The sequence below is a fragment of the Thunnus maccoyii genome, chromosome 11 (genome assembly GCF_910596095.1).
Source record: "Thunnus maccoyii chromosome 11, fThuMac1.1, whole genome shotgun sequence".
In the NCBI taxonomy this organism is placed as follows: Eukaryota; Metazoa; Chordata; class Actinopteri; order Scombriformes; family Scombridae; genus Thunnus; species Thunnus maccoyii.
Window position 1 is genome coordinate 3,236,421 of NC_056543.1, and position 27,951 is coordinate 3,264,371.

At 38.7% G+C, this 27,951-nt stretch overlaps 1 protein-coding gene and 1 long non-coding RNA gene across 2 annotated transcripts; one reads left to right on the forward strand and one right to left on the reverse strand.

Annotated features, from left to right (window-relative positions):
* Nucleotides 1–637: 637 nt before the first annotated feature.
* LOC121907154 lies at nt 638–6,779 on the reverse strand. Its single transcript, XR_006098804.1, has 3 exons — nt 6,635–6,779; nt 3,442–3,531; nt 638–1,328 (listed from the first exon to the last, which is right to left on the reverse strand). It is a non-coding gene; the product is annotated as an uncharacterized LOC121907154 (long non-coding RNA).
* A 2,456-nt stretch (nt 6,780–9,235) lies between these two features.
* Nucleotides 9,236–26,193, forward strand: LOC121907478 (transmembrane protein 50B). The gene is made up of 7 exons (XM_042427072.1): nt 9,236–9,321; nt 10,495–10,752; nt 13,324–13,436; nt 15,294–15,361; nt 17,126–17,218; nt 23,197–23,254; nt 24,981–26,193. Exons 2-7 carry the CDS (start codon nt 10,654–10,656, stop codon nt 25,024–25,026), a joined length of 477 nt encoding a protein of 158 aa, XP_042283006.1. The 5' UTR covers nt 9,236–9,321; nt 10,495–10,653; the 3' UTR covers nt 25,027–26,193.
* The last annotated feature ends 1,758 nt before the right edge of the window (nt 26,194–27,951 follow it).

Sequence of the window (27,951 nt, forward strand, 5' to 3'; positions counted from 1 at the left end):
TTTCATTTATTTCACGTTGCAGTCCATGTTGTAAACTGGTTAAAAATATAATTTATATAATTTAGAAAAACGTAGAATAACAACTTAGTTGTGGAAACTTGTGCTCCTGAGACTGAGTTTATTTATTATGGAAATTAGTGAACTTGGTTGTAGCCTTCTGAAGAGGCTGTGTGCTGGTTTCTTCACTATTTCCCCAGTTTAAAGACACATCAAGTGTCTTTTATAAAGGGAATAGAGAACGAGTGGAAAGTAGCTTGTAGCTGAACTTGATCCATTTCTCTATTGAACTACATTTATTCTAATTTTTAACTTCACTGTGTGTATTTTCTGTTTTTATATATTATATGTATTATTCATACTGGTACAGAAAACATTCTAGAGCTTTAACTAGTATCTGTTGTTAATTATATTGTGTTGTGTATAACATTGTTTTGATTGGTGGATGTATAATAATTATGCTACGTACTATGACTTCTACAAGATGTGACTTTATTCTAATTTTAGGTTGTTTCCTCTTCAACATCTGGCCGAGGATGTTCTCTTCCTGTTGATTAACGAGCGTTGTCCCTGTCAAATAAAATAAAATAAAATAAATCTCAACTGCTACAAATATAAAAACCCACACAGAGAACAGAAGAAATGTGTTCTTGTTTAATGAAAATGATTCCAGTGACAGAGAATTAGAACAAGTCTATGAACACATGAATTAATTAATATTTATATATATATGACTTGGAGCGGCTTCATCAGCAGAGTCTTAAATATTGATCCAGACTGATCAGTTCCTCGGTTGAGGATTTGGTGATCAGACTTTCATTCTCTCTGCAGACTCGGACCGCTCGCTCACTTCACTGCACGAAGGACGAGCGAGAAAGCAAACCGAGAGCTGGAAGCAGTCGGAGGTTATGTGAAGGTCGTGTTTATGTGCGATTTATGTTGCATTTTGGAGGGAAATTTACATGTCAGTGCCAACAGTATGTATTATATATATATCTAATGGAAAAGATGATATTTAAAAAACAGTTGCTGATGTTTCCTTTACATTTGTTAAAACGACCTTTTAGAGCCACAACAGTCGACATGATGTGATATCGACTTGACTTTAGTAAAAAACTGACCTTCCGAGACAGATTTTGTGTGTGTGTTTGTTTCTGTGTGTGTGTGTGTGTGTGTTTATGTATTTGTCTCCTCATTATGAACCCTCCACTCTTCCCTCCAGCTCTCGGTTTACTTTCAGGATCCGCACTGTTCCTTCCGCTGCACGTCGACAGCCTCCGTCGGTTGGGGGATCAAGGCTGGCTCGGCGCTCATCCTGTCGTCTCCTTGTCCTGCAGGGAGATGATGGAGAGACACGGATCATTTGGTTTGATTAGATGCTCAGTTACGTCCTGATGTTTTAATTCCTTTACAAAATAATGAACAGAAAAGTTTTCCTCCGAGGGAACAAATCCCATAAAAACACCAGACCCAGCACTAAATTGACCACTTTACTGCCGCTCTTAGTGACAACAGGAGCAGATAGTTGGCAGATTGAACACTGAATCAGTAGCTGTTGGCTGCTGTCAGCTCAGCTGTGATTCACAGGATGTTGCCTCCTTGTTAAAAGTGAGTTAAAAGGCTGTGAAAACCACAGAAACACTCACATGATGTGAGAAGACGAGACTGAGCTGTGAAGCTTTTTGTGGACGACTTGAATCAGAAACAGTGATGCAGTTATTTGTGTGGTTTGAATCAAGTGAACAAATGTTTGATCTGGACTGAATGAAACTATTTGAATCAGCAGAATGATTTAAGACAAACACACTGTTTAATCCTTTCCTTACATATCTGCTCTTGTATATTTGGTTTTGAAAGAGCTAAAAAGAAAACACGCCACCCTCCAAACTCTCCGCACCCTCAACATCAGCATGTTCAGAGAGCGCGAGCCGGTCCGTGCTGCCTCCTCGTTATTCTGCGGTCAGAGGTTAAAGCTCAGTGTGAGGAGTGTTTAGCATAAACATCCTACACACACACGAAGGTGAAGTATTTCATGGTGAAATGAAACCAGTTATCAGCAGTGTGCAGCCGCCCTGAATCAACAGTACTGTGTAATGTTGATGCTGACCAACCTGACAAGAGAATAAATCACACAGGCTGACAGCTGCTGGGCTGAAACCTGCTTTAAAGAACACAAACAAACCTGAACAGGTTCAACGACACATATAAAGACATTTTCCACAGAGCTGCAGGTTTCAGTTGTTAATGTAGGAGGCAGAAGTGTTTGAAATGATGTTGAGCTCAGATCATCCAGAGCTTTATGTTTTTCTTTATGATGGAAATCAAACATGTGCAAAGATAAAGAACTGAGGATGTAATCAAACGTTACATCATTTATAGTGTTTTTCAGATGGAGAAATAATGTCGGCTAATGTCATTACTGTTTTTTTTTTGGATTTAGACATGTGTCATTTGTTGTCATCATATTTTGGAAGCAAATCAACCAAACTAACATTTCTTAAGTAGCCACATTATTAAGATGCAGGCAACACTCAGAGACAGAAACCTCTAAATCTGAACAAATAAAACTAAAACTATCTGACTGGAGAGAAACGACGAGAGGTAAAGAGAGAAAAAGATGTGAACTGACCCTTTAAAATGGACCCGCATATACAGAGACCCAGCTGAACTAAACCTGACCTTCAAAAACACAATAATAACACTGAACTTCCTGTCAGTGTGTCATGATAAACCGTCTGTCCAATCAGGACTCAACTACTGGAACAAAGGTTTCCATGAACACAGTGATGTGCAGCAAAACAGACAAAGCTGCTTTATTACAAACAATTTCACTGTATAAACCAGGAATCTGCAACAGCTGACCTGTCAGATGAGTTGGGAAAATTAAATGACTTAACAATAATAATAATAATAATAATAATAATAATAATAATAATAATAATAATAATATTGTATTAGCTTCTGTCTCCTTTGTAAAGAATCCAACATCACTGACTACTTATGTTTCTGCAAAATCTCAGATACATTCAGTGACACCTGAACGACATTATTGGTAAGATTTAGAGCAGCAACTAACAATTATTTCCATTATTGATTAATATTAATATAGATTCATTATTTTATGAAGCCTTCAGTTCATGAAGCCTTCCACTTCATTGGCACATTTGAGAAGCTGAACAAGAACACGGTTTGCTTGAAAAATGACTGAAATGATTAATCGATTAGTTGATTGAAAGATATTTTGATACTGGATTCATCGTTCAGAGCTGCCTGAATCACATCAATAGTTGTATTTTAAAGGTGAAAGTGTTTTTGCTATAAATGATCTCGTGGAGCTTTAAGATGATAGTTTCCAGTTGTTTTGAGTAACTGGTTCATGTTGTTAATGAATTCAGCAGGGAGACTCATTGATTTCAGCTCTTCCATCATTTGTACCAAACTCACCTTTCACCTGCTTACATGATGCTGTGATCGTCTTCGGCTGCCCTTCGCTTTCCGCCGAAGCCCGGATCCTCCGCACCACGTACCTGCAGGCTGGAAACAACAACCGCAGGAGACTGTGAGAGGAAGCTCTGCTCAGCATCAAACATATATATATATATATATATATATATAGCACATGTTTATCTGTACTGGACTATGGTGATATTATTTATATGGATGCTACATATTCTGGCTCCGTTGGTCTTTTAACAGAATCTTTTAGTTTTTGTCTTTTTAGTATCTCAAACTAAATTTTGATTGGTTCTTTTATTGAGTTGTATATTTTATAATGTTAATTGTGATAATTACACCAATATATCATAATGATTTATCAATAACCTGCATGTTCTCATCTATAATCATAATTATATCAACATTCTTTCATCGCTTGTATCTGGAAGTCAGTTCATGTTTGTTGTTCATCAGGATCCAGTTTACTGTCAATAAGTGGCAGTTTAGCAGGTTCGAGTTAAAGGACTTGTTGCTATGACAACAGATGGATTTTAAGCAACTCCAAAGCACCAAAGAGTCCCCGAACAGCCGGACCAATCCATCAGTATGTCCACGCCTGTCTTCTCTCCAGAGAAGCAGCTTTATCACATTTACTCCCACACATCCCTCCTCCTGTTCTCTGACTCCTTCTGTCCGTGTTCTGCGTCTGGCGTGTGATACAACCGTAAACCGACACGTGTCCAATGATGCGTCACGAAGCGACGCAGTGTGTGTTGCTCTGAAACGATGGATGAGTTTTGGTTTTTTCTCCCTTCAGGTGCAGCAGAGAGGAGGAGAGAAGTGTTCCAGGATGAAGAGGTGACAATAAACACTCAAAAGTGTAGTTCAGATAAATGAGATGATGCACTTGAACACAACACATTTAAATCAAGCATCTCTGCTCAGCAGGGTGAACGGCTTCAACCTAACTGCAACAGCACACATGTTTTACTAGAAACAGAATGCTGCTGAATCATGTTTTCTCTCAACATAATGAGAAAATGTCGTTAATTAACGTATTTGGCAAGTTCCAAAAATATTGATACTGAATGTAGGAGTCAAATGTTCACAGACAACGTACTGAGTTGTTTTTTTTCACAAAAATAGTAGAAACGACAGCATCATTAGACTTTTCATGCTCAGGTTTAGACTCTTGGTTCAGCTTAGCTGGTTAGAAAGATTGTGGTTTTGATTTAATTTGAACAAAATGTCCGTAAATGACCTGAAGAACAACAGCTGATTGTCTACAGAGGACAGAGAGGAGTGTGTGAACAACAGAAAACATTTTAATTTAGTTTAAATCTAATTTAATAAAAGCATTTTAATAACAGACAACACGAAGGCAGAATGTAGAATCATATCCAGCAGGTTAGAAAAGCTGCTGGGACTGTTGCTGCTGCAGCGTTTACATCCACCATGACGTGTTACAACCCAGAGGCTCTAGAAGCCAATTTAAGCCAAAGTTCATGACCCCAGCAAGACAGATCACAGTGGATGAGGAATTAGCTAAAATGATTACAAGGGATTTAAAAGCTACACTCAAACTCTCAACCCAATGTTTGTTCTTCCAAGAAGGAGCCACCACTTCCTCCATGTCTGTTACAAATCACTTCATTGGAAATGATAAAATGCTGTCCTGTCAGCTGGACTGTTTTCAGTTTCATGACAGACAAACGTCAGAGAAGTTGGCAGAGGAACGACTGTGAAGCTCTGACGGTGGTGAAGCTGAAATGTTCTCGACGTCTGAGCTGAGGCCCAAACTAGAACGTGTTACGAGGTGGAATTCAACATTTTATCTGCTGAAACAGGTTCTACAGTCAGAGGATACAATCATATCTACTCCGGCCATCAGCAATGTACTTGTTGATGCTCTGAGACGACAAGGAAGTAGATCGCAGCCGTATGCAGTCAAATTTCCCCTCAAGGACAATGAAGTCTTATCTTATCTGAGATAGCATGAGAGACATCCATTGTTCACTGTAGAGTTCAGTGCAGAGATTTATTATTATGTCATTGCGTGTTAGAGGTGAATGCCAGTAATAATAGACAAGAATAAACTGAACAACAAAGCATAATTTTCTGAGCTACTGTTTTCTCTTTTTTCAGCTACATGACAGCCTCCAAACTGTTTCTCGTGTGCAAGAGTCAGCAGAGAACAACAGCAGGAACAGTGACAGAGTGACAAAGTTCTACAGAATGGATACTGCTCTCGCAGAAACCACCGTACTGGACCTGAGTTTCAAAAAAAAAACTGGCCTTTTATGACAAGACGCAGCTCCAGCAGCAGGAGGCCCAGCAGGAGGCCCAGAGGGAGCAGAGGGACTAGAAGTGGAGCCACAAACGTCTGCTGTTCAGAGGCTCTTTGATGACAGAGCAACACTAGAAGAAGGAATCCTTAAATAGATGCTGAAGTAAGATCCTGAGCTGATGGGAATCTGCAGGCTCAGTCTATCTATGACTTGTCCAGGTGACGGCAGGGAGATGATGCATCTCATCGACCTCAGTCCCTTCAGAGAGAATCTCCTCCAAAACAGGACGATAATAACAGAGACGGATCAGCCCCTCTGAGCTGAGGCGCTTAGTGTTTCTTAAAGCAAATCTCACCTAAAGAGAAAGTTTACAGTGTCGGATGCTGCTGTTTTTAAACATTGTAATTTATTTTTTATTTGTTATATTGCGCACCGTGTTACGCTTTGAGTGTGATTTGTTTTGGATGGTTTGTGTTTTGGACGGTTTATTACTAAATGTGGATATATTTATATTTACATCCATTTATGCACGAGGACCAGATGTGTTCAGTGTTTGTAGCAAAACACTAATTAAGAACCTTCAATATAAATAAAACATTCAATCCGCATGTGTAACAATGTTTTTTTTAACATTATTTAATTTTTTTTTTTTTTTTTTTACCAATGTAAAGTTATGGTATTCTGGAAATTATCAGGTTTGAATAATTAAATAATTTAATTTGATATATGAGCGAACACACCAATAACTCTGCTCACTTTGCTTCTGTAAAGCCAGTTTTAATACTTTACAAAGTTAAAGAATAAGATTTTTTTTTTATGTGTTTTTAAGGCTCGAGGCAGGTCAACAGATCAGCTGAGTTAATGATTAACGTTAGTAATTAAAGCTTATAGAGTTTCTATATGAAAGGACTCACCGTTGATGATCAGTCAAACCATTTCTGACAGTTTGTGGATCTGTGACGCAGATTTAGTGTTTTTCAGCGGCTGTTTGTTCGCTGCAAGTCTGTTGTTTGTCTGTTGTTTGTGTCTGTGGGTGTCGTCTTCTTCTTCGTCGTCTTCTTCGTCTTCTTCTTCTTCTTCTTCTTCTTCTTCTTGTACTGGCGGATTGCAAACCAACTTTAAAGGTGCACACCGCCACCTGCTGTATCGGAGGGTGTAGCGTCATGGCAATAGATCATCTGGACGCTGATTGACCTGATATATATCTAACAGTGATTTAACAGTCGTAACCACATACATTCCTCATGAGGTTTATAGCTTTCTTACATTTTGTTTCTGTGTGTTTTATATGAGAACTCCACATGTTCTTTTCATCAAACCATAACCCTAAATATAATAATAATATCTGAGTTCTGCCTCTCTCTGTATAGAATTAAGTTGATGTTAATTGGTGCTTTCTTTCATATAAACAATATAAAACATTATTTAGCAGCTGAAACCTTGAAACTACAGTCATATGACCAACTTTCAACTATCTGTAAAACACTCTGAAGAACATTTCTCCTTCTTTTCCAAATTGCTCATCATCTACATATAATGAAGCACTTATAACTCAGTTTACATCCCTAAATATATCATTTATCATGATATAGAAAAGGACAAAGCTAATTACACTTCCTTGAGGAATTCCATTTTCTATTTTAAATTGACTGGACATATCTGATCCCACTTTAACCCTGAAAGTACAAAAAAAAAATCTAATATCCAGTTATACAGTTGTGACACAGAAGGCGGGATGAAGAGAAAAAGGATGAAGAGGATATTGGGATAATGTAGAAGTGACTTTTCAGATGTTCAGTTAACCAAACAAGAAGCAGTTATTTATATAAGACACAGTGATGTGCTTTATTTTTTCAGGTTTTTGTTGGAGATTCATTGATAAATGTAAAAATCAGTTATATAAATGAGATGTTCAGATGTGAATGGGACTAAAAAAAGCATTGAGGACTATTTACATCAGAGTGTCACTAAACATGTCGATCTTCAGTTACAGGCTTTGTATTTATTCTCCGGTGCCGTTAGATTAACTGCAGCTTTGCAAGTTGAGATGGAAGAAATGCTGCTAGAAATACGAAGTCAATGACAATTTAAAAGATGTGTCTTTTGAGGATATCTACGGATCTAACATTAAGTTTAACCTAATTTTAAGTAATAGTACAGGAGAAGTTAAGGAGATGGTGTAATGCACCATTTGGCATTAGACATTTCTCAGTAAATTAAGGAATAATTAAAAGAAGCATCAGTAAATAGTGTCAGCACAATTGAGATACAGAAAACACAGAACAACATCTTTAATACAGAGAAAAGTGGGCACTGAGGAGAATCTTAACGAGACTGAAGGTAGGACACACCAGACTTAATAAAACACTGCACTTAATAGGCAAACATCCCCCAGGACTATGTGAACACTGTCAGATAGAGGAGTAAGTGGAGCGTGTAATTGTCACCGCCAGAAATACTCTTGAAAACATTAAAGAGGGAAATCAGGAAGCTTGGAGTAGAAGAACTGAGTCCGAAAAATATATCTAGCATTGGGTTTGTGAGTCTATCTGTCTGTAGGTTAGTCCACACATTTGTTACTTCTAGGCTGGATTATGGCAATTCCTTATTATCAGGTGGCCCTAACAAGTCTCTAAAGACTCTCCAGCTGGTCCAGAATGCAGCTGCACGTGTTCTGACTAAAACTAGAAAAAGAGATCATATTTCTCCCATTTTAGCTTCGCTACATTGGCTTCCTGTAAAATCTAGAATAGAATTTAAAATCCTTCTCCTAACTTACAAAGCCCTTAATGGTCAGGCACCATCATATCTTGAAGAGCTCATAGTACCGTATTATCCCACTAGAGCACTGCGCTCCCAGTATGCAGCTTACTGGTGGTTCCTACAGTGTTTAAAAGTAGAATGGGAGGCAGAGCCTTCAGCTATCAGGCTCCTCTCTTGTGGAACCATCTTCCAGATTCGGTCCGGGGTGCAGACACCCTCTCTATGTTTAAGAGTAGGCTTAAAACTTTCCTTTTTGATAAAGCTTATAGTTAGGGCCGACCAGGCTCACCTTGGATCAGCCCTTAGTTATGCTGCTATAGGCCTTCATTGAGCTCCTCTCCTCCTCCTCCTCCTCCTCTCCATCTGTATGCATTCATGTAACATCAATGCATGTCACTAACTTGGCTTCTTCCCCGGATTTTTTTGTGCTTTCTCATTTCGCAGGAAACCCGTGGCTGCAGGCTGAGTCTACGCGGTCCTTCGCAGTCCTGTTGGCATCCTTTTCTGGCTGTTGCTACTGCTGTTGCTGCTGTTATTGTTATTGTTGTGATTGTTGTTGTTATTCTTCTATCTATCTATCTATCTATCTATCTATCTATCTATCTATCTATCTATCTATCTATCTATCTATCTGTCTATCTGTCTGTCTGTCTGTCTTTTCTATGTATTTATTTTTTTTTTATTTGATGTTTTTCCATGTTTTGTTGATCATGGCGCACATCCATCAGTAGGTGGCGGTAATGTGTCTTTAACGCTGTTTGTCAGCTGCAATAAAACCTAAAACAGAAGAAGAAGCTTTTAACATGGAAACTGAAATCAATCACTGACTTTTGACAAGGTGGGCAACTCAGCATGCAAAACACTCCACAGTGCGTTATAACTAAGTTATTAATCTAGTAAAGTCTAGTTATTAACAACATATAAACTGTGCATGTTTATGGTTTAAGTTTACGCCACATTTTATCGTTGTAAACAAAGAGACGTTAATTTAGCTAACGTTAGCTTCCGGGCGTCAATAAGGAAACCATAAAACATTTGTTTAAGATTATAAAGCTGCTCACTGTGCAATACAAACAACAGACAAACGATCTTTTTTTACTAAATAGTGCTGCTATAGATGAACTGCAACCCAACGTTAACATGAGGCTAATGTTACAGCTAGCTTCATGTAGCTATTAGCCTGATGGCAGTGACGCGAAACTCCGTTAAGTAATCTGGCAGTTAAAATATTATAGTATTATACTTATGTACATGTACGTGCGTAATAAAAACTTAAATCTCATATTAGCTGACTAGCATTCCTTCTTTAATTCGGCATACTTTTGATCCAGTATTTAAACTTTATGAGACGTTTAGAACAACTTTACATTTGTAGAAGTTAACCAGCAATAAAGGAAGTACATTTGTTTGAACAAGAGCTGCTTTCTAGATTAATTTTATGCCGAACTGATTACTGTCAGGAAAAAATAAGAACAGGTTAAAGATCATAGTGCCCCAACCAAATAAAAATATATATTAAATCATGATTATGTTATTGGATCAGCAGTAACAGGGTGACTAAACATGTAGATCTTCAGTTTAATTAACTTAGATTAACTGCAGTTTTTGCCAGTTGAGGTTGGAGAAAAGCTGCTGAAAATATGAAGTCTCTGAGAATTTAAAAGATGTGTCTTTTGGTGGATATCTATGGAAGAATTTGACAAAAAAGGTTATGTGTAATTACAGAGTTAATGGAAAAAGCAGGAGATCATACAGTACATTTACAATTTAAGAACTAAAAGTCATAGATCACATAAAACTTAAGCTTTCGAGACAGAATGAGTAGAGACTTTATTCTGGGCATTTAAGGAGAGATTAACATTAAGTAAAGTCTAATTTACAGGTAAAAGATGATGCTGCTCAAACCAAATACAACTGTTAACCAGCACCACATTACCTCATTACTCAATGACGATTGGCACAACAGTCAGTACATGAACAGCACAACAATGACTGCTTGTTTCCTCCACAGGTAAGTCAGACAGAGTCGCTGATCTTTTCAGCCAGAAGCAGAGCAGCCTGCAGTCTGTGAGGAGCAGCAGGTGAAGCAGGTGCTGACAGAGACGGAGCCGAGGAGGAGGACCGGTTCACCTGTGCAGAGAAGGATCAGAGAACGAGGAGGAGGACTAGGATGGCTGGCTTTCTGGACAACTTCCGCTGGCCAGAGTGCGAATGCATCGACTGGGGGGAGAGGAGGAACGCGGTGGCTTCTATTGTCGCAGGAGTGCTGGTCAGTCGGCAGAGTTACTAGAGTGTTGACTGTCTTTGTGTGAGTGTGAAAGGTCAGACAACATATAAAACCATCAAGACAAACACATACAAACTGTATGGGTGCAAGGTTGGTTGTGTTCAGGGACCAGGAGCAAACATCTTATCTACAGTTATCTCTTTGAATTGCTCAATATTAAAGGGGAACTCCGCTGTTTTTATGCATGAAGTTGTAGAAACAGTTGTATACTCCCTTGTATGTTCATGGCTCTTTAGGGAGGTCTCCAAAGTTTGAAAAAATATCCCTGATGTTGTCTAAAGATAGACACAAGGGTCTAAAAGTCAGGATATATCTGCCTCTGCTGCTTTGGGTTGACGTCTTCAGTGTATGAAAATATCACAAACCTGTTTTTCTTGCACTTCTCCTCCATTCACACCTTCATCTCTTCGATTCAAGTTCATTTTCTGTCAGTGACCTCATCTATGGAGGCGGGAAACAAAACAGCCAGAAACACACACACACACACGCAGGGCCGCAGCCAGGACAGATTTTTAACCGATGTTTACCAGCGGCCGTGGGCGCTGTGGTGGGAAATTGTGCAGTTTTTCTACAGTCAAGAGCAGAAGCTTCCATCTTTTCTTAAAGGCACATTTAATTTGTCTGATTCTCTGCTCTTTGTATCGTCATCCTGCGTCATCTGAGTCCCAGCTCACTTTCCTCTTGTTCAGCCCATGTCAATAATAAATTCACACAAATAACAATATAAGTAAGCTGTATTATTTGATTATTTTGTTATGTCTCCTTTAATGGACAGTTGATACTGAACCCCAGATTGCTCCCGGTGTGTGTGTGTGTGTGTGTGTGTGTGTGTGTGTGTGTGTGTGTGTGTGTGTGTGTGTGTGTGTGTGTGTGTGTGTGTGTGTGTGTGTGTGGAAGTGTTGTATCGCTCCTGATGAGCAGGTTGGCACCTTGCATGGCAGCCTCTGTCATCAGTGTACGAATGTGAATGCTGGCGTGTTGTAAAGCGCTTTGACTGGTTGATAAGACTAGAAAGACGCAACAACATAACAGGACCCGGCATCAAACGTCTCCAGCTGAACTGGGACCAGTGACGTTGTGATTATGTGGCAGCTCTGTAACCATTCAGCTACCAAAACCAAAATTGACAAAAATTCAACAAACACAGTCTGATCTTTTGAAAATCGTTCTCAAACCGTGACATTCACAGGAGGCTCGTGCTGCGTTCACGTCACATCAGAGGTACCGTAATTATGAGTTTCCGACATGTAAACAGCGTCCATGTCATCATCCAAGTAATAATTACAACAGGGAAACTGGGATCCAACTCGGCACTTTCATAATAAGGAAACCAGCAAACATGGACGCCTCACGTCAGCCAAAGTCTGTCGTTCAGTGTAATTAAACCCCTAAATTTAACAAATGTGATGTCATTTTTGTCAGCGCTCAGTATTTTAAACCCTCATACGACCAACTCAGTTATCAAACAACAACTTCCTTGTGTTGTCAGATGACGTGAACGCTCGCTTTCCCATCCTTCCGACATAGCATGAACATCAGACTCTGGGCGTGCTGGTTTCTATGGAAACAGAGTGCTCGCCGACTCACTTCGTATCAGCTCCAGTCATCAGCTGGAAGTTTTACAGTACGCGCTTATATGTGAGATAAAATCAACTAACAGACATCAGTCAGTTTTGTACATTCATACTTTAATTGCGTTTTCACTACTAATTAATGCGAGCTGAACTCCTTTATCTGACATATTTATACACATAATGCAAACCTACACGAGCACCATATTAATCATGTGTGAGACACCGGGGGCGTAACGAATAAATGACACAATAACACGTTGAGAGGTTGTGACCTTTTTGTTCTGTTGTTTCTTTTATGGAGATATTTCTAACATTTCCATGTGTTGTGAATCATCTCCTGAATTAGTTGCAGCTGAGGAGGATTCAGCTCAAGTTAATACACAAAAAATAATTGAGTTGTTCTATTAGATGACAAAATCAGGACGATTATTTTCACTGTCGATTGTTTTCCCAACTAATCGATTAGTTGTTTGGTCTCTAAAATATCGGAAAATGGTGAAAAATGTCGATCACTGTTTCCCAAAGCCCAACATGACGTCCCCACACGTCTTGTCAACCCAAAAATATTCAGTTTACTGTCATAGACGAGTAAAAAAACCCCGAAAATATTCACATTTGAGAAGCTGGAATCAGAGAATTTTGACTTCAAGCGATTCATTAATTATCAAAATATACTCATGTGTTGCTTCTAATAGTGGAGTACACTGGTTGGATGGATGTCTGTCTATAACCTATTGCATCATACTGTCTGTAGGCTCATTATGTCCTCTGAGGCTCTTTGTTTGCTGCCTGTAATTGTTCTGTCTCACGTCGATTTGACTCATCATCTCCTTTTATTCTCCCTTTTCCACCACAGTCCCCCCAACAAGACAGTCAGCTAACTGTAACGGGAACCACATCCCCACGTATTCAAATGTCAACCCTGTTTTCTCCTCTCTCTCTCTCTCTCTCTCTCTCTCTCTCTCTCTCTCTCACACAGTTCTTCACGGGCTGGTGGATCATGATCGACGCGGCGGTGACGTATCCTTCCCAGGAGCAGCTGAACCACGCCTTCCACACATGCGGCGTCTTCTCCACCATAGCGTTCTTCTTGTAAGTAGTCAGTAGAAAGAGGCAGGAACTGGGCGTGCTGGGTTCATTTCCCAGAAACGAGTTTGCGCCTGTAGGAAGCCGATTGTTGCCGGCTGCAGACTCCTGCTACACAGCGAGGGGGCGGAGCCACAGGTGGGTTGTGTAATAGACAGGAAATAATAGGTAGAAAGAAGAGAAGAAGAAGCAAAAGTAGTAGAGTCAGCAGTGATGAGGAAATAGATTTTACTTTAGGTCCCTTTATTTAGCATTTATAAGCAGTATATTATTAAATAATTGGTCTATAAAACACTATAATGTCGTTATAAGCAGCTATAAGGACATTTTTTATTAACATGTTTATTAATATACTGTATTTGTCAACAATTATAACTTCTCTTATGAAGACATATTTTATATTATTACAACTGTGTTTTACTATATTGTCATTCAGTATCAGTAGCATTTATAGTGTGTTATAAACCATTTATTAGCTGTTTATATGCTGCTTATAAATGCTAAATAACAGGACTTGTTGCACTTTGTTTTGTAGAAGAGAAACTGATAAGTTGGTAAATTCCATCATAACACAACATGCAGAAACTATAAATGTTCGTCTTTCATAGTGTGAGAGCACAGAGCAGTGTTTCTGCTTCTCCTCTAAGGATTCTTCTGGACTCTACTCCTCATTATCAATAAGAACAATATATATAGAGAGCCTGAGGGATGTACAGGAGGATATTTATTAAGCCTAATTAGTGCATAAATCCACAGTTTCTCAGGTTAGTGGTGAGACTACAGCTGAATAAGATCTGGAAAGCAAAGAGTCCAGCTGCAGAGCTTTTTCATATTATTGAAGAGAGAACACCAGAGTTCCCAGTAACTGTGTTTAATTCAAACATGCATTGATGTTTTCTTCCTGCTGGAGGAGGTTATATATGATATCCTGATGCTGTCAGCTCAACAAAACTGAATTGAATTAAAAACGCCTCCTGATGTCACAAAAAAACCCATGTAGATAAATATGTAAACTGCATATTTTTATGTTTTGTCACCGAAGCCTTGTTCCAGTCCTCTGAGTCGCCCACATCTCACTTTTTTATCCAGTGATTCAAAAAGTGAAACGAAACAGCGATCCAGTCTAATTATAAGATGAAAAATGTTAACGTGTCTAACTTTAAAGAGCAGCCACTCAAGATGAAAAGAGAGAAATGCTCCTCTGAGGCCACACAGGGAAGGAAACTGAATCAGATCAACACATTTTCAAGTTTGTCTGGAATGACGTGGACTCAAAACTGCTGCCAGTAAATGTATACAGCTGGTCTCACTGGTTTAAGTGTGTTACTGACTGCGGTTTATGTGAAGGTCAAGTAATACATGATGAGTTCATTTTTCATCCTTTAGTTTATATTGCGGCAGAAACAGTTTCCTCACCATCAAGTGAAGTTTAGTTTCATGTTTTCAGTATTTGAGACATTTAACCCCTTTGATTATTGACTTATTAATCAATTTATAACTTACTGAGCTGCAGAAAAATGTCAGAGAGTTTGTCTTATGTAGCGTAGCACGTCAAAAAAAATGTCGGAAATGTTGTTACAGTTTCCTAAAGTCCAGTGTGGCGTCTTTTTTTTTCCAACCAACAGTCCAAAAACCGAAAAATGATCAATTTATTATCATATAAAACAAATAAAGCAGCAAATCCTCACAAGTCAGAAGCTGGATTTTAGGTGATGTTTGGCCTCTTTGTTTGAAAACTTACTGAAATGATTAATTGATTATAAAAATAGTTAATGGATTCAGCTCTAGACTCCGTGGTGTCGTCCAGTTGATCTTTAAGATGGTTTTTCCTCCTTTTGTGTAACTCTGTGCTTCTATTTTCAGGATCAACGCGGTTTCTAACGGCCAGGTGAGAGGAGACATGTATGGAGAGGGCTGCCTCGGCAGGACAGGTGTGTTTCTCTGAACGTCCTCCTTCTTAGAGTCATAACAGTGAAATCAGTGTGACTTAAATCCATAAATCTGCACAAAAGTCGGAGAAAAAAAACAGGCACATTTTTAAGTTTTCTTCAGTAACAGAGTGATCCAGTGATAGTCGTCTGTGCATCATGTTACACTGCAAACAGGAGCTGCTAACAGTCAATTCACATGACTTTTAATGGAGACTATTTGCTAAAATGTAAACAAAACTGTAGCTGAAATTACAACAGCCCATTTGAAGGTATAATATTATTAATTAATTAATTAATTATTCCACATTAAAATGTGTAAAAACAACTAGACCTATGTTATATATGTTGTTGAGTTGTGTTCTTACATTATCCCAAATGTTTCCAACAATGTTCAAACCCAGAGAAATCTGTAATTTAATCAAAGTAACTGACCGTTTCATTTGGTCGCCTGTCGATGACGTCATACCTCCTCTACCAAAGAGTAAACACGCACGAGATGCATACGGCGGCGCTGTGTTTGTCCGCTACAATGGCGTCTACCAAAGAGTAACTTACACACATACAAGATAATACATCGGTGTTGTGGTTGTTCCACACAAACTGTTATAAATGGACTTTTATTCAGTTTTAAGCCACATTTTCATGATAAATTTAGGTGGTTTTTAACTATATCTTTTAGCCGGAAGAAGGATTTTAGTCATTGGACGTCTGGATCTTAAGTTATCAGAGAAATAAACTGGACAAACGTTAGCAGCAGCTCGGCTAACAGCCCCTCCAGGAAGTCCGGTGGTCACCAAACATCGTCGGAGAAACATTGATTTTTTTTTAGGTAAAACAGCTTTAATTAATATTTTAACGATTCTGCGTGTATGTTTGTTTTTGGAGAGGAGGAGACCTCTGCGGATAATTCGGCTCCCGGGAGGAACCGACCGAACGTCTGGATCTAAAGTTATAAGAGAAATAAACCGAACAAGTGTTAGCAGCAGCTCAGCTAACAGCCCGTACCGGACATCCGGTGGTCGCCGTACATCATCGGAGAAATATAGATTTTGTAGGTGAAACAGCTTTATTCAGTGTTTTTACCTGTAATCTCCGGGTCCATTTGTTCTGGAGAGGAGGAGACCTCTACGGATAAAAACATCCTGAATGATTAACACTGGAGTAATCCTATCCCGGTGAAGCTGGTTATTTAACAACGAAGACAACAACTCCCATGATCCCTTGCTACTTCACTCCGTCATCACACTCCGCCTTTTGTTATTTTTGTTTCTTTACTTTTGTTTAATCAGCTTTTATGGTCTCTTGCTCCATAGTTTGGTTGTCATATGGGTTCCCAAACAAGCCGATATGTTGGTGTTAACATGTTTCCATCTGTCAGATCAGTAAAAAGATTTTTGTATTAGAAGGAAAAGACTCAGAGATCCACGTCGCTCCAGATGGGATTTAAATGACAGGAGGGGCAGCGAGTCGATCACTGCAGCTGTTATTATTACTAGTGTGGTTGTTATTACTGGATTAAAATCACTGAGCAGCAGGTAATTTCCCCCTACAGACACAAATCCAGTCTGAATGAGGCTTTCGAGTCTCCTTTGGGGAGGAGGTGCAGGTCGTACCTACAAGAACACACCTTCATGATGTATTAATAGATCATTTGTATGAATTCACAGTGTGAAACATTGCAGCGCTGTGATTTAATGTGATTCTACAGTGAAGAGTTAACTGATGCTGATGAAGGTGATGATCATGTGTGTGTGTGTTCTGCAGGAGCTCGTCTCTGGCTGTTCCTCGGCTTCATGATGATGTTCGGTTCGCTCATCGCTTCCATCTGGATCCTGTTCGGCGGCTACGTCGTGCCAAGTGAGTTTTTCCTCCATTTAAACATCAAACTTCCAGTTTCATTATTTTTCATCTTTGTCTCCTGTGACTCTTATTTTCCTCCCACTGACACTTCTGTACTACGCAAACATTTATCTTCCAAAGAATTCAATTAAAATACCAGATGTTTAACCATTTCATACTTGGCTCTGACTGGAACATGAGACGAGTCCGTACAGTTATTATTATACACTGTTTAGTATAGTATAGAGTGGCTTTGCTGGAAACGAGACCATTTTATTCACAGCGTGGACTTAATATTCTGTTACAAGCTAATTATTCAATGTTGTTATCAATAAAATATGTTATATTAAATAGTTGGGTGAAAAGATGTGTTTTATTATTGGGTAATAAATCAGATTCCAGACTAAAAAAAGTAAAAACATCCAGTTTAATGATGGTTCATGAAGAATAAAAATAATGTTAATAACTTGATAATTTGCATCATTGTACCGATTCGTTAGCATCACATAGAAATCACTACATAAAGTAAACCAGTCCAGCTGATATCTGTCAGATCAGAAATATTGATTTGACATATTGTCTGAGAGTGAACGACCTTCCGCAACAAACGTTACAGAACAGACGGACGTTTATTGACGAGTCGACGTCGTCTCATCGGGACACGAAGCGTTGAGAGCAGCTGAAACCTGGACTTTGTCTTTCAGGAAGGATTTTACATTTTACATTTTATGGAACTTTGACCATGTTTAACATCTGATGACATAACAGGATGTAAATGACAGAAAATCACAAACCTCTCACTCTGTCTGACTTACTGCTGGAGTATTTATTTATTAGTTTATGACATTTCAGTCTGTTAAATAATAAATAATTCATAATAAACACTCCAGCAGTGAATGAAACAGTGTGCAGGAGTTTGTCTCACTTTTATTCAAGTTGTGCATCAATATCAATCTTTGAAATATCTTCAACTTGCTGCAGAACTGATACCCGGGTGGCGATGATCAAACTAACCTCTGACTGTAAAGACTTTGAAGGATTTTCTTTCTTACTGACGCTGCAACTTGCTGCTGTGATTAATATCAGTGAAGCAAACAAACAATGTGATGAATCAACAGTTGTCACTTGAGCTGCATCAAACACATCCTGGCATGTCGAAGGATCAAGTTATAATAAACTGGAAGAAGAGTGCTGAGACTAAACACAGAATCAAAGACTCACCGGGGGAATAAAATAAAGATAATTAAAAATATAAAACTGCAACATTATTAGTGTTCATGAACACTTTAATTAACTGCTACTTATCTGGAAATGTTCTCAGAGCCTCAGAAGGGGAATAACGTTTAAAAAAACTCCTGGCGGAAACTGTTGGAAGGAATACAAGATCTTGTTTTTGGCAGCATCGAGTCTGAAAAGCAGCTTCGTCCAAGGAGACGTTATTATTCATTCCTGGTTGTGGCTGCGATTTAGAAAAATGACCACGCACACAGTTCATGTCTGAGCTCAGAGGCACATGGTGTTCTATCTGTGAAGCTAGAAAAACTGTTACAGAAATGTGCAAACTGGAGGAGAACAACTCGACACAGGAGCAGAAAGACTCCAGTTCATCAGAGTTCATGTAACATTCACACATCCGGTAAAAACACAGAACCACATAAACAGCATTTCCTGGAAGTCCCTTATCTCACCACTTCATTAATTACATCCAGTACTCTCTTCAAGCTGAGTAGAAGCTCAGTCATCATAAGCGGCCACTTGTTTACGTCAGATCTCTATCTTTTCATGCTGTGTGTTGATCCTCAGTGAGTCCAAGCAACCATGAAATCATTGGATTGAAATAACTGCTTAAGGAGTTTAATTATCATCAGAAGTGTTTCCACATTTGAGACATGAAAGACACTAATAAGTGTTGAGTCACAGTGTGAAAATCACTGTTCTGACTGGTCCGTCAGCTTCAAGCCTGTTTTGGCTGCAGATCATTTGCCTGTTGTAGGCGTCTGTGTTGCTTAGTAACGCTCATCTCAACACTGTTTACGCTTCAGTCTCTCAGCGTTTCACTGTAATTATGTCAGTTTGTGAGAAAATGAACCTGTTTCTATCTGCAGGATCGCTGCTGCCACACACACCATAATACATGTTTTTAAAGATGAACGTTGGCATGATATATTATAAATCAACCAAACCAATTCACATAATAGAAAGTGTTATTTTTAATGAATTAACACACTTTTTCAAATGAACATCTGTTAATTGATTGTAACTTTGTGTGTTTATTAAAGCTGCTCTATTCAGTATGTTTTAGCCGTGCTGTCAGTGTGTCGGTCGGTTTGATCAACAACTACTGGATGGACTTTTCATCTAACACCACCAGCAGGTTGATATTTGTGGTTTTTAGAGAAATATCCTGACAACTGTTTGCTGTGAAACTTAGTACACACATTAATGTTCCACTCAGGATGAATTATAATAACGGCGATCTCCCGACCAGCGCCATCATCAGGTCAAAGTTTTCATCTTGTCCGATACTAAACTCATGACGTTCCCATCAGCCTCAGCTGTGCTTTGTGATGTTAGCACGCTAGCACATTAAACTAAGATGGTGAACAAAGTAAACCTGCTAAACATCAGCATGTTAACGCTTAAATCAATTAGCCTGAGTATCATTCATGACAGCATGCAATTAAATGGAGATTAATTAGGACGTCTGTCTAATTCATATCTTCCCGCACTGTCAGCTGATTTCCAGTCATACACGAACTTTTTACCTCAATTATGCTCTCAGTTATAAATCTAAACATCCTCCTGGTTCCTTAGCTGACACGAGATCTGGACTCTAAATCCTTTTACTAAACAATTAACTGCACCGACAGCCAACCCTCTCCTTCCTCACTGCCAGCAGCACTGAAGCAGACTGGAAGCTGGAGCGGATCCCAGCATGCAATGGGAAGAAAAGGCAGATAAATATCCTGTCCAAGTCACAAGTCTGTCCGTGCTAATTTCCATTTTCAAATTTCCCAGGATGACCGTGTGTTTCCACAGTGATGCAGATTCCCACGCCAAAGAAAAACAAACTTGGAGAATGTGCACACCTGTACGTAAACTCTGACCCATGCATACGAACAGAGACGGGGGGGGGGGGGAATCGACGATCATGAACATTCAAACCAGCAGTGTTGTCTGTACTTGCACTTGTAATGAGCCACAACTATTCCATAAACATCTTTCAATTTAAACAGATATATATAAGCCAACTCAGATCTTAAAGTCCAACATTTCACAGGCAGGATGCTGCAAAGTCTGGTTCACCTTTCTCCGATATTAGCTAAGCGTGAACATACTGATTCATTTTCACCTCGACCACGTGATATAACCGATTAAATTATCATCGTCGATGGTTTAATCCAAGATGACATCAAATAACTTAAACAAACGTAGCTAAAAAATATTTGCAGCACAGAGCGGTAATAGATTTTTAATATCTCGTTATACTGTGCATTTATCAGCAGGTATGAGTTTAGTTTCATTTTGAAGTAAATATAAACGAATACAGTGTTTATTGTATTGTAGATATTGAGTGTGTGGTGTAAAAACTACTCATACTGGTTAACTGGGAGCTGGCCCGCTGCAGGGTGTGGTGAACGTTTAACCAGAGATGTCTGACTTTACAAGTTTTATATGGTTGTTCTGGGTTACAAACATAACTTCAAGACGTCAGAAAACGGGGAAATAAAACGGTAAAAGTCAGTTCACGCCTGTTGTGGTCCTTGTGTGACGAGAGAGGGTCCGATACGCTGACTCTAGACACTGATTGGTCAGACGTCAGAGAGTGATTTTAAATTTCAGTATAGTGGATGATACAGAAGCAGGTTCGATCGAGGTTCCTGCAGCAGCAGCCCAGAACGTTTATCGCAATCAGGTCCATTTAATATTTGTTTTATTCTCAAACAGTCATCTGACAACGGAAACAGAAAGTTCTCCTTTAGTTTCTGTTTAGCAATGCTGAAAACAAGATAAGTGATGACAGAGGAGATAAAACAGATTTAACAGATTTAGAGTTTACAGCTTCACTGCACGGCGGCTGTAAACGGCTGTAACGCACCGTTTGTTTTCCAGCAGGAAGTACAGACAGAAAGACATTGAACAGTTGAGTTTGATATATATGAATATGACTTTCTTTCAATAATAAATCCGTCTTGTGTCTACAAGATTAAAATGATCATCCTTCAGTTCCCCACTTTGATTCTGACTGAAATATCTCAACACCTGTTTGATGAATTGCCATGAAGTTTTGTACAGATCTTCATCTTCCCCAGAGGATGACTCCTAATGACTTTGGCGACATGCTGAATTATCATCAAACGCCACCAGCAGGTCATCATTTAAATCTGTCCAGTACTTAGTTTTTTATTTTCCTTTGCACTCAATTTCTGCAAATCTAATGACATTCCCATGTTAGCATGTTAGCATGCTAAACTAAGATCTAACATCAGCGTATTAGCATTCTCATTAGCATGCTGACATTAGCATTTCACTCAAAGCACCACTGAGCCTCACAGACTGTAGACTCTTCTTTAAACTGGTTAAACTGGACTCTGGTTGGTTTTCCTCCTTCGTACAATTCGTTTGTCCAGATCTGAACACAGTAATCGTACTCGGACCAAAACGACCGCACAAAGACCCTTTAGAGGAAGTGCTCTTGGTCCGGTAACAGAGTAATTCTGGAGCGGTTCTTTGCAGTGGGAATGTGAACGGCCCCCGTAGCCTGGTGCGCTTTGCATGCTGGGATGCACATGAGTGTTGCTAGCAGCTAGCCAGAGACACAGCTAACTAATGAGAGTAAAAAACGTCCTAACGTGGTTTGTAGTGATGGATTTTGGTTCAGCAACTCGTCCACTGACTCAGACCAACTAGATCAGAGGTTTTCAGAGGGAGGCGGGTCTCCTCAGGGGGATCCAGACAGTTTCAGGGGAGGATCAGTGATTGGAAGTGCAAAGATATTACATTAGTTCTTACGTTAGTTATCAAAAGATCACATAGAATAGCTTGAATGTGTGTGATTTGGTTAAAGAGCAGTTGTCTTCATGAAACACAGACAACCGCTTCAACTTGTGAACTGTTTCACTCGTAAAACAAGGAAGTACTTAAGTATCGATTTAGAACAAAAGGAGGACGTTTCTCTTAATTTGTTAACCGCACAGATTCCCTTTAGAGGAAGTGATCACAGTCGGGTTCTAGTGGGAACGTGATCCGACCTCCATCTGATTACTGACTACAAGGCTGCAGCTAGCCGGACAATGAATCAGAAATTGACCTTGACCATTTGGAGATACGCTTCATATGCCGAATGACGTTCTTCCTGTTTATATGTTCTTCTTCCCGCCACAGACGCAGCTAACCGATGAGCACTCAGGCTTCTAGCGATGCAGTATGAGTCACTGTAAGTGACAGAAAGAAACAGTAACAATAAGTTTACTAACGTCTGCTGATTCAGACCAGAATACACGAACAATCCTGGAAACAGCCTCACGCACCTTTCATCTTTCTTTTTAGTTGGTTTTGTGTCCCATGACTACGAGGATGAACCTCCACGTCAGTCAGGAAACACTGTTACTGGAAAAACAAAGACAGGATTTTCTGCTGAAAGACAAATTTTAAAAAATTGGTTTGACTCACTCAGTTGTTCTAATGTGATGAAGGGACGTCTGCATGTACCCGATGACTCTACGTGAGACCGTCAGTCCTCACCAGCTGCACTAGTTTGTACCATTTAACTATCAAGGGACTTAATGTTTCTTGACAGATTAACTCACTGGAGTTAAATTGAGCTCGTCCACAGTCTCTTAATTATGTTTCAGTCACGCATACTAAACAGTTTCATCTTTTCACTTTCATTTTCATCTCTCTGCCTTTAACGACTCCATGACTGTTTCTAAATCCTCACTTCTTCTACCTGCTTTTGTTCACTCTGATCTCATTTTTCTTTTGTTGTTTTTCAGAGAAAGAAGTGGCACCAGGGCTGGCTGTGTTCTTTCAGAATGCCTTCATCTTTTTTAGGTGAGTGTAAGGTTATTTAAGCCACTTTATTAAAGCATTAAAGGCTGCGATTTCCCATAAGGCAGCGGTGTCATCTCAGCATAATCGTTGCCCTCAAAGGGCCAGATGTAACTTTTAAATGTAACTAAATGTAATGTAGAATAACTCTGAATGTATTACTTATTCAAGTTACAAATATTATATATACATTTGCATAGATGTAAAAAAAAAAAAAGTTTGCTTGTTGCTTTGTAATTATAACATAAATCTTTTTAATTTGTCAGGTTATGAAACCCACATTACTCCATCAATCAACCATCAAACTGTCCAAGAGAATAAAGAAAAATAACATCAAACACAAGTTATGACATTAACTTTTTTGTCATAGCTGAGAGGGGCAGAATATTTTTTAGCAATATGTTTTGGCAGACGTAGCTCCGTGTTTGGTAGATTGTTCTCTTTGACCACAGACCTCATAACACAAAAGACGAACCGGGTTTTTCTCCTTGAAGCATCTTTCTTGAAACTGCCTTCCGTCTGCATCAGGGGTCATTTTGGGGTCATTATTTATATTTCTCAATTCCACTTGTTGGGAAAATCGCATTGATGTGGATACATTGCAGTCTAGCGGCGGGATACCGTCACTTCCTGGGTAACATAATCGGCATGCATTGTGGGAAATGTAGTTTTCGGTCAATGCCCGCTTTTGACTCTTTTTTTTTTTTACAATCAGACCTTTTTCTCTTGCGGGGCCACATTTGGCCCACGGGCCTTGAGTTTGACACATATGTTCTATGGTATAGTATTGTGTGTGTATCAAAGTCTGATATATCTTATTCCTCTGTTGTTGTCCAAAGTCACACGGTTGTGATACGTAGCACAACAAGCTAGCGAAGCTGTAAACGAACACCGCGTTCCTGCACATGCTCAGTGGCGTCTGCCATACTAGGAACTTCTCTCCTGAGAGTTATGGATGTCATTAGTCTTTGGAGATGAGCAAACTCTTCATGATGAAGGAACATGTCACCCAGTGCAGCGGTGCGACTCACCGACGTGTTTTTAATAGTTTTTTGAACAACAACGGAGGATTAAGATACATCAGGCTTTGATACACACACAATACTTATAATACGTAACTTATATATACGTACTAATATGTAAGAAAAAAATCACCAGCCTTATCCTTTAAGTGAGCCAAAATTGGACACAGTATATTTCTATGAATAATAATCAATTGTTGCATTTCTCCTCATGTTTCAAATAATTAAACTCAAAGTCAGACTAAACAGAAACAGACACGAAGTAGCTGCTATAACTCTACATATAAGTCATAAATAGAAGTTTTCACAGCTGAAAGTGAATTATTTGTCAATTATTAGTCAGTCCAGATGATCCAACACACACACACACACACACACACACACACACATTGAATAACAAAAACAGGAAGCAGCGTCTAGTAGATTTTACCCCTAAAATGTTTTTCTATAAGGTAAGAGGAAGAGGAGACGTGCTCTGCTCTAACACTTCTATTAAAAGCTGCACAAAGACAGTTATGATGCACAAACTGGATGATGACACATAATGGTGTAAAAATACCACAGCGTGTGTTTTTTTTTTTCATTTAAAAGGTCAGTTGAAGCTTTAACCCTTGTGAGGACGTTTTATAATTACATCTGTTGTTTGTGCTGCAAAGATAAAGTGACCCCGACTCTCTCTCCCTCTCTCTCTCTCTCTCTCTCTGCAGCACTCTGATCTACAAGTTCGGCCGGACTGAAGATTTGTGGGGTTAAAGGGTCTTAATCTACTCACACACAGAGTCTTTAAATGGTTTTATAATCTGTTGTTTTAGATTAAAAAGCTATAGAAACTCCACTCCAACACACACACACACACACACGAATTCACAGAAAGTTTTATATCCTGCAAAGAGCTGCAACTGTTTCCACTGGTGATTATTCTGTCAATTATTTTCTCGATTAGTTGTTTGATCTATAAAATGTGAAAATGGTGAAAAAATGATTTCCTAAAGCTCAAGAAGACGTCCTCAAATGTCTCGTTTCAGTCAAAAATCTAAAGTTATTCAGTGTTATATTCATGATACATTATATTTATTTGAGAGGCTCAAACCTTTCTTTTTTTTTTCTTAATCAATTATCAGAATACGAATCGTTGCAGCTCTCCACCTGCTTTGCTTATTAAATAGAAACACACACACAGTGTTCTCGCTGTTTTTAGTAGTTTTTAGGGAGTGAAAGGAGAAATAGTTCATTTGTTCAGATGCATTTTCATTCTTCTCCAGATTTTATTCACACTGTGTCTCTGCTGTTATTGAGAAAATCCCTTTTTTTGAAAGCAGTGTTTGTATTTTAAATGAATGAGGGAATTAATGTTTCTTATTGTGAATGAGCAGCAGTTTTATTGTTCAGTTGGGGGGATTTACAGTGTAAATTCACTGTAGTGAATCAGAAAAAGGGAAATCCTCTTTTATTTGATGTTTTCAGATAACTTGTGTGGGATAATTTATTGATTTAAATACATTTTTGAAGTGGATGTGAGTGTAAACACACAACCGCAGAGGGAACAAAAGCCTCTTCTTCTTCTGTCTCTGCTGAAGCTGCTCTTCTTCTTCTTATTATTAGTATTATGAAATGCTGGTATGTCAAAGGTTCAACATATGCACTGGATTATCAGAGTGTTTCTGTTCATGGGTTTGATTCCCGTCGACAGATTTACTCGCTGTCGTTCTGCCTCAGGATGTGTGTTTTTTTTTTAAATTGTCAGTTTTGTCCTCATGTAGTTTGTCCTTGTTTTTACCAAAAAAGTCCTGTAAACTGAGATGTATGTATTCAGATGCTTTTAAGTTTTTTTGTAGCCATTTTAATTATTTAAGTATGGAACAAATTTTGTGAATCCAGACACCAGTAGTGAAAGTATTAAAGGACTTGTAACAAACTTTACAACTGACCTTTTTTTCATTATTTTTAAGATGTTTACCAGAGCTTCGACCTTCACGGGGTAAAAATCAGATGAGGAAGCAGGAAGCTTTCATGTATCAGCGTTCAGGTCACAGAGGAAACTATCAGATCATTAATCAGAGATGTTTGAAAAAGCCAGAAAGTCGTTTTAAAAACATCTACGGCTGTTCTGAAGGTTTTTCCAGAATCTCCAAAGACTTTTCTTCTTTGTTTTTTTTTGATACAGGAAGAGAGGGGCAACTTAGGAAACGGGTTAGAAATCTTTCTTTTGATTCAGAAGGTGAAATATTTCACATTCAGATGGTTAAAAGAGACTTTGGTGATTCTGGAAACATCTTCAGAACAGCAACAAGAGTTTTAAACGAGCTTCTGGGTTTTCATCATTATCTTTTAGAGAAACCGACGGTTACCTCTGTAACTATTAATAATACATCATAATATATAATAGTAGTAAAACATGAGAGACTAATGGATCCATATGAGTTTAACTTCCCATCTTCCTCACATCTTTTTAATCTTCTGACTTTGTCAAGAGAATAAAACATGAAAACTAAATAAAATGTCTCAACTGGGATTCTGGAAATCCGTCTGTTTAACTGTCAGAAGCAGCAGAGAACTGTTCCTCCGTCGTAGACAAGGTGACCTCTGAACTCTATCAGACATTGTTTACTCTTTATAGCAATGCTCGGCCGTCTGTAAAGAGGAAATGGTGACTAAAGTCCCATCAGAGGGTTTATTATTACAGAAGAATAAAATATTCATTGTATTCCTGTCTGTTACTCTTTGTTCTGGACGGCGGCCAGTAAGCGGTTATAGACACATCACATGAATATTTTTAGATTATTTTAAGTGGGATTTTTAAAACATTCAGAGCTTAGCAGCAGTTTGTCCTATTGATTAATGTTAGCTAACACAGCGTTAGCTTAGTAGGTGAAACCTGCTAACAGAGTCATTAATGATATTTGATATTTTCTTTTCTATCTGCTTTAATTTTGTCATTATTCACATAAAAATAACTTTACTTTTAAGTGTCAGGACACATTTTGAGGATAATTATTAAGTAAAGTTAAGTATCTTGGTTCTTCTGACTTCTGACCCAGGGGTCAAAAACAGGATTTTAAGCCTCTGTTCACTTTTATTCAAATACAAATACAAGTAATTTTGCTGCCTCAACAAATACAGATACAAATACAAATAATGGGCTCTCTGCACATCCCTACTCTCTATAACTGGACACTGTGCACCTCACCTGTTTTTATGCTGATGTTTTGTTTTAATTGATGTTTTTTTTATTCTTTTATGCTTTTATATCTTGTAAGGTGACCTTTGGTGACTTGAAAGGTGCCTCCAAATAAAATGTATTATTATTATTATTATTATATGTGAGATAATTGGTCGATGTTTTCAGGATACAGATGAATTTTGAAGTAAAAATACTGACACAATTAAATCCTGAAGAAACAAACTGGTCTACTTTAATTACAGTATTTAATATTTTCTGTTTGGGGCAGTGACCCATTCGACCCCTTATAGAAAATCACGGCTCAAACACTGTGTCAAAAATGTAAGTATGGATACCACACGCACATTTACACACACATACACACGCGCGCGCGCTGCCTTATTCCTTAACGGAGTTAGGCTGCATTCACACCAAATCAGGCGGTGCGGCATTCAGCCGCAGGCTCGAGCGGAGGTGTGTGGGGTTGTGGGCGTGTTTATTTGTGCTCTACAATGTAA

Excerpts from the sequence above, each read along its gene's own strand:
- LOC121907478 (XM_042427072.1), top strand. The coding sequence starts at position 10,654 with ATGGCTGGCTTTCTGGACAACTTCCGCTGGCCAGAGTGCGAATGCATC. Across the intron at positions 13,437-15,293 it reads TCCACCATAGCGTTCTTCTT|GATCAACGCGGTTTCTAACG; the intron begins GTAAGTAGTCAG and ends TTCTATTTTCAG. Across the intron at positions 17,219-23,196 it reads CGGCGGCTACGTCGTGCCAA|AGAAAGAAGTGGCACCAGGG; the intron begins GTGAGTTTTTCC and ends GTTGTTTTTCAG.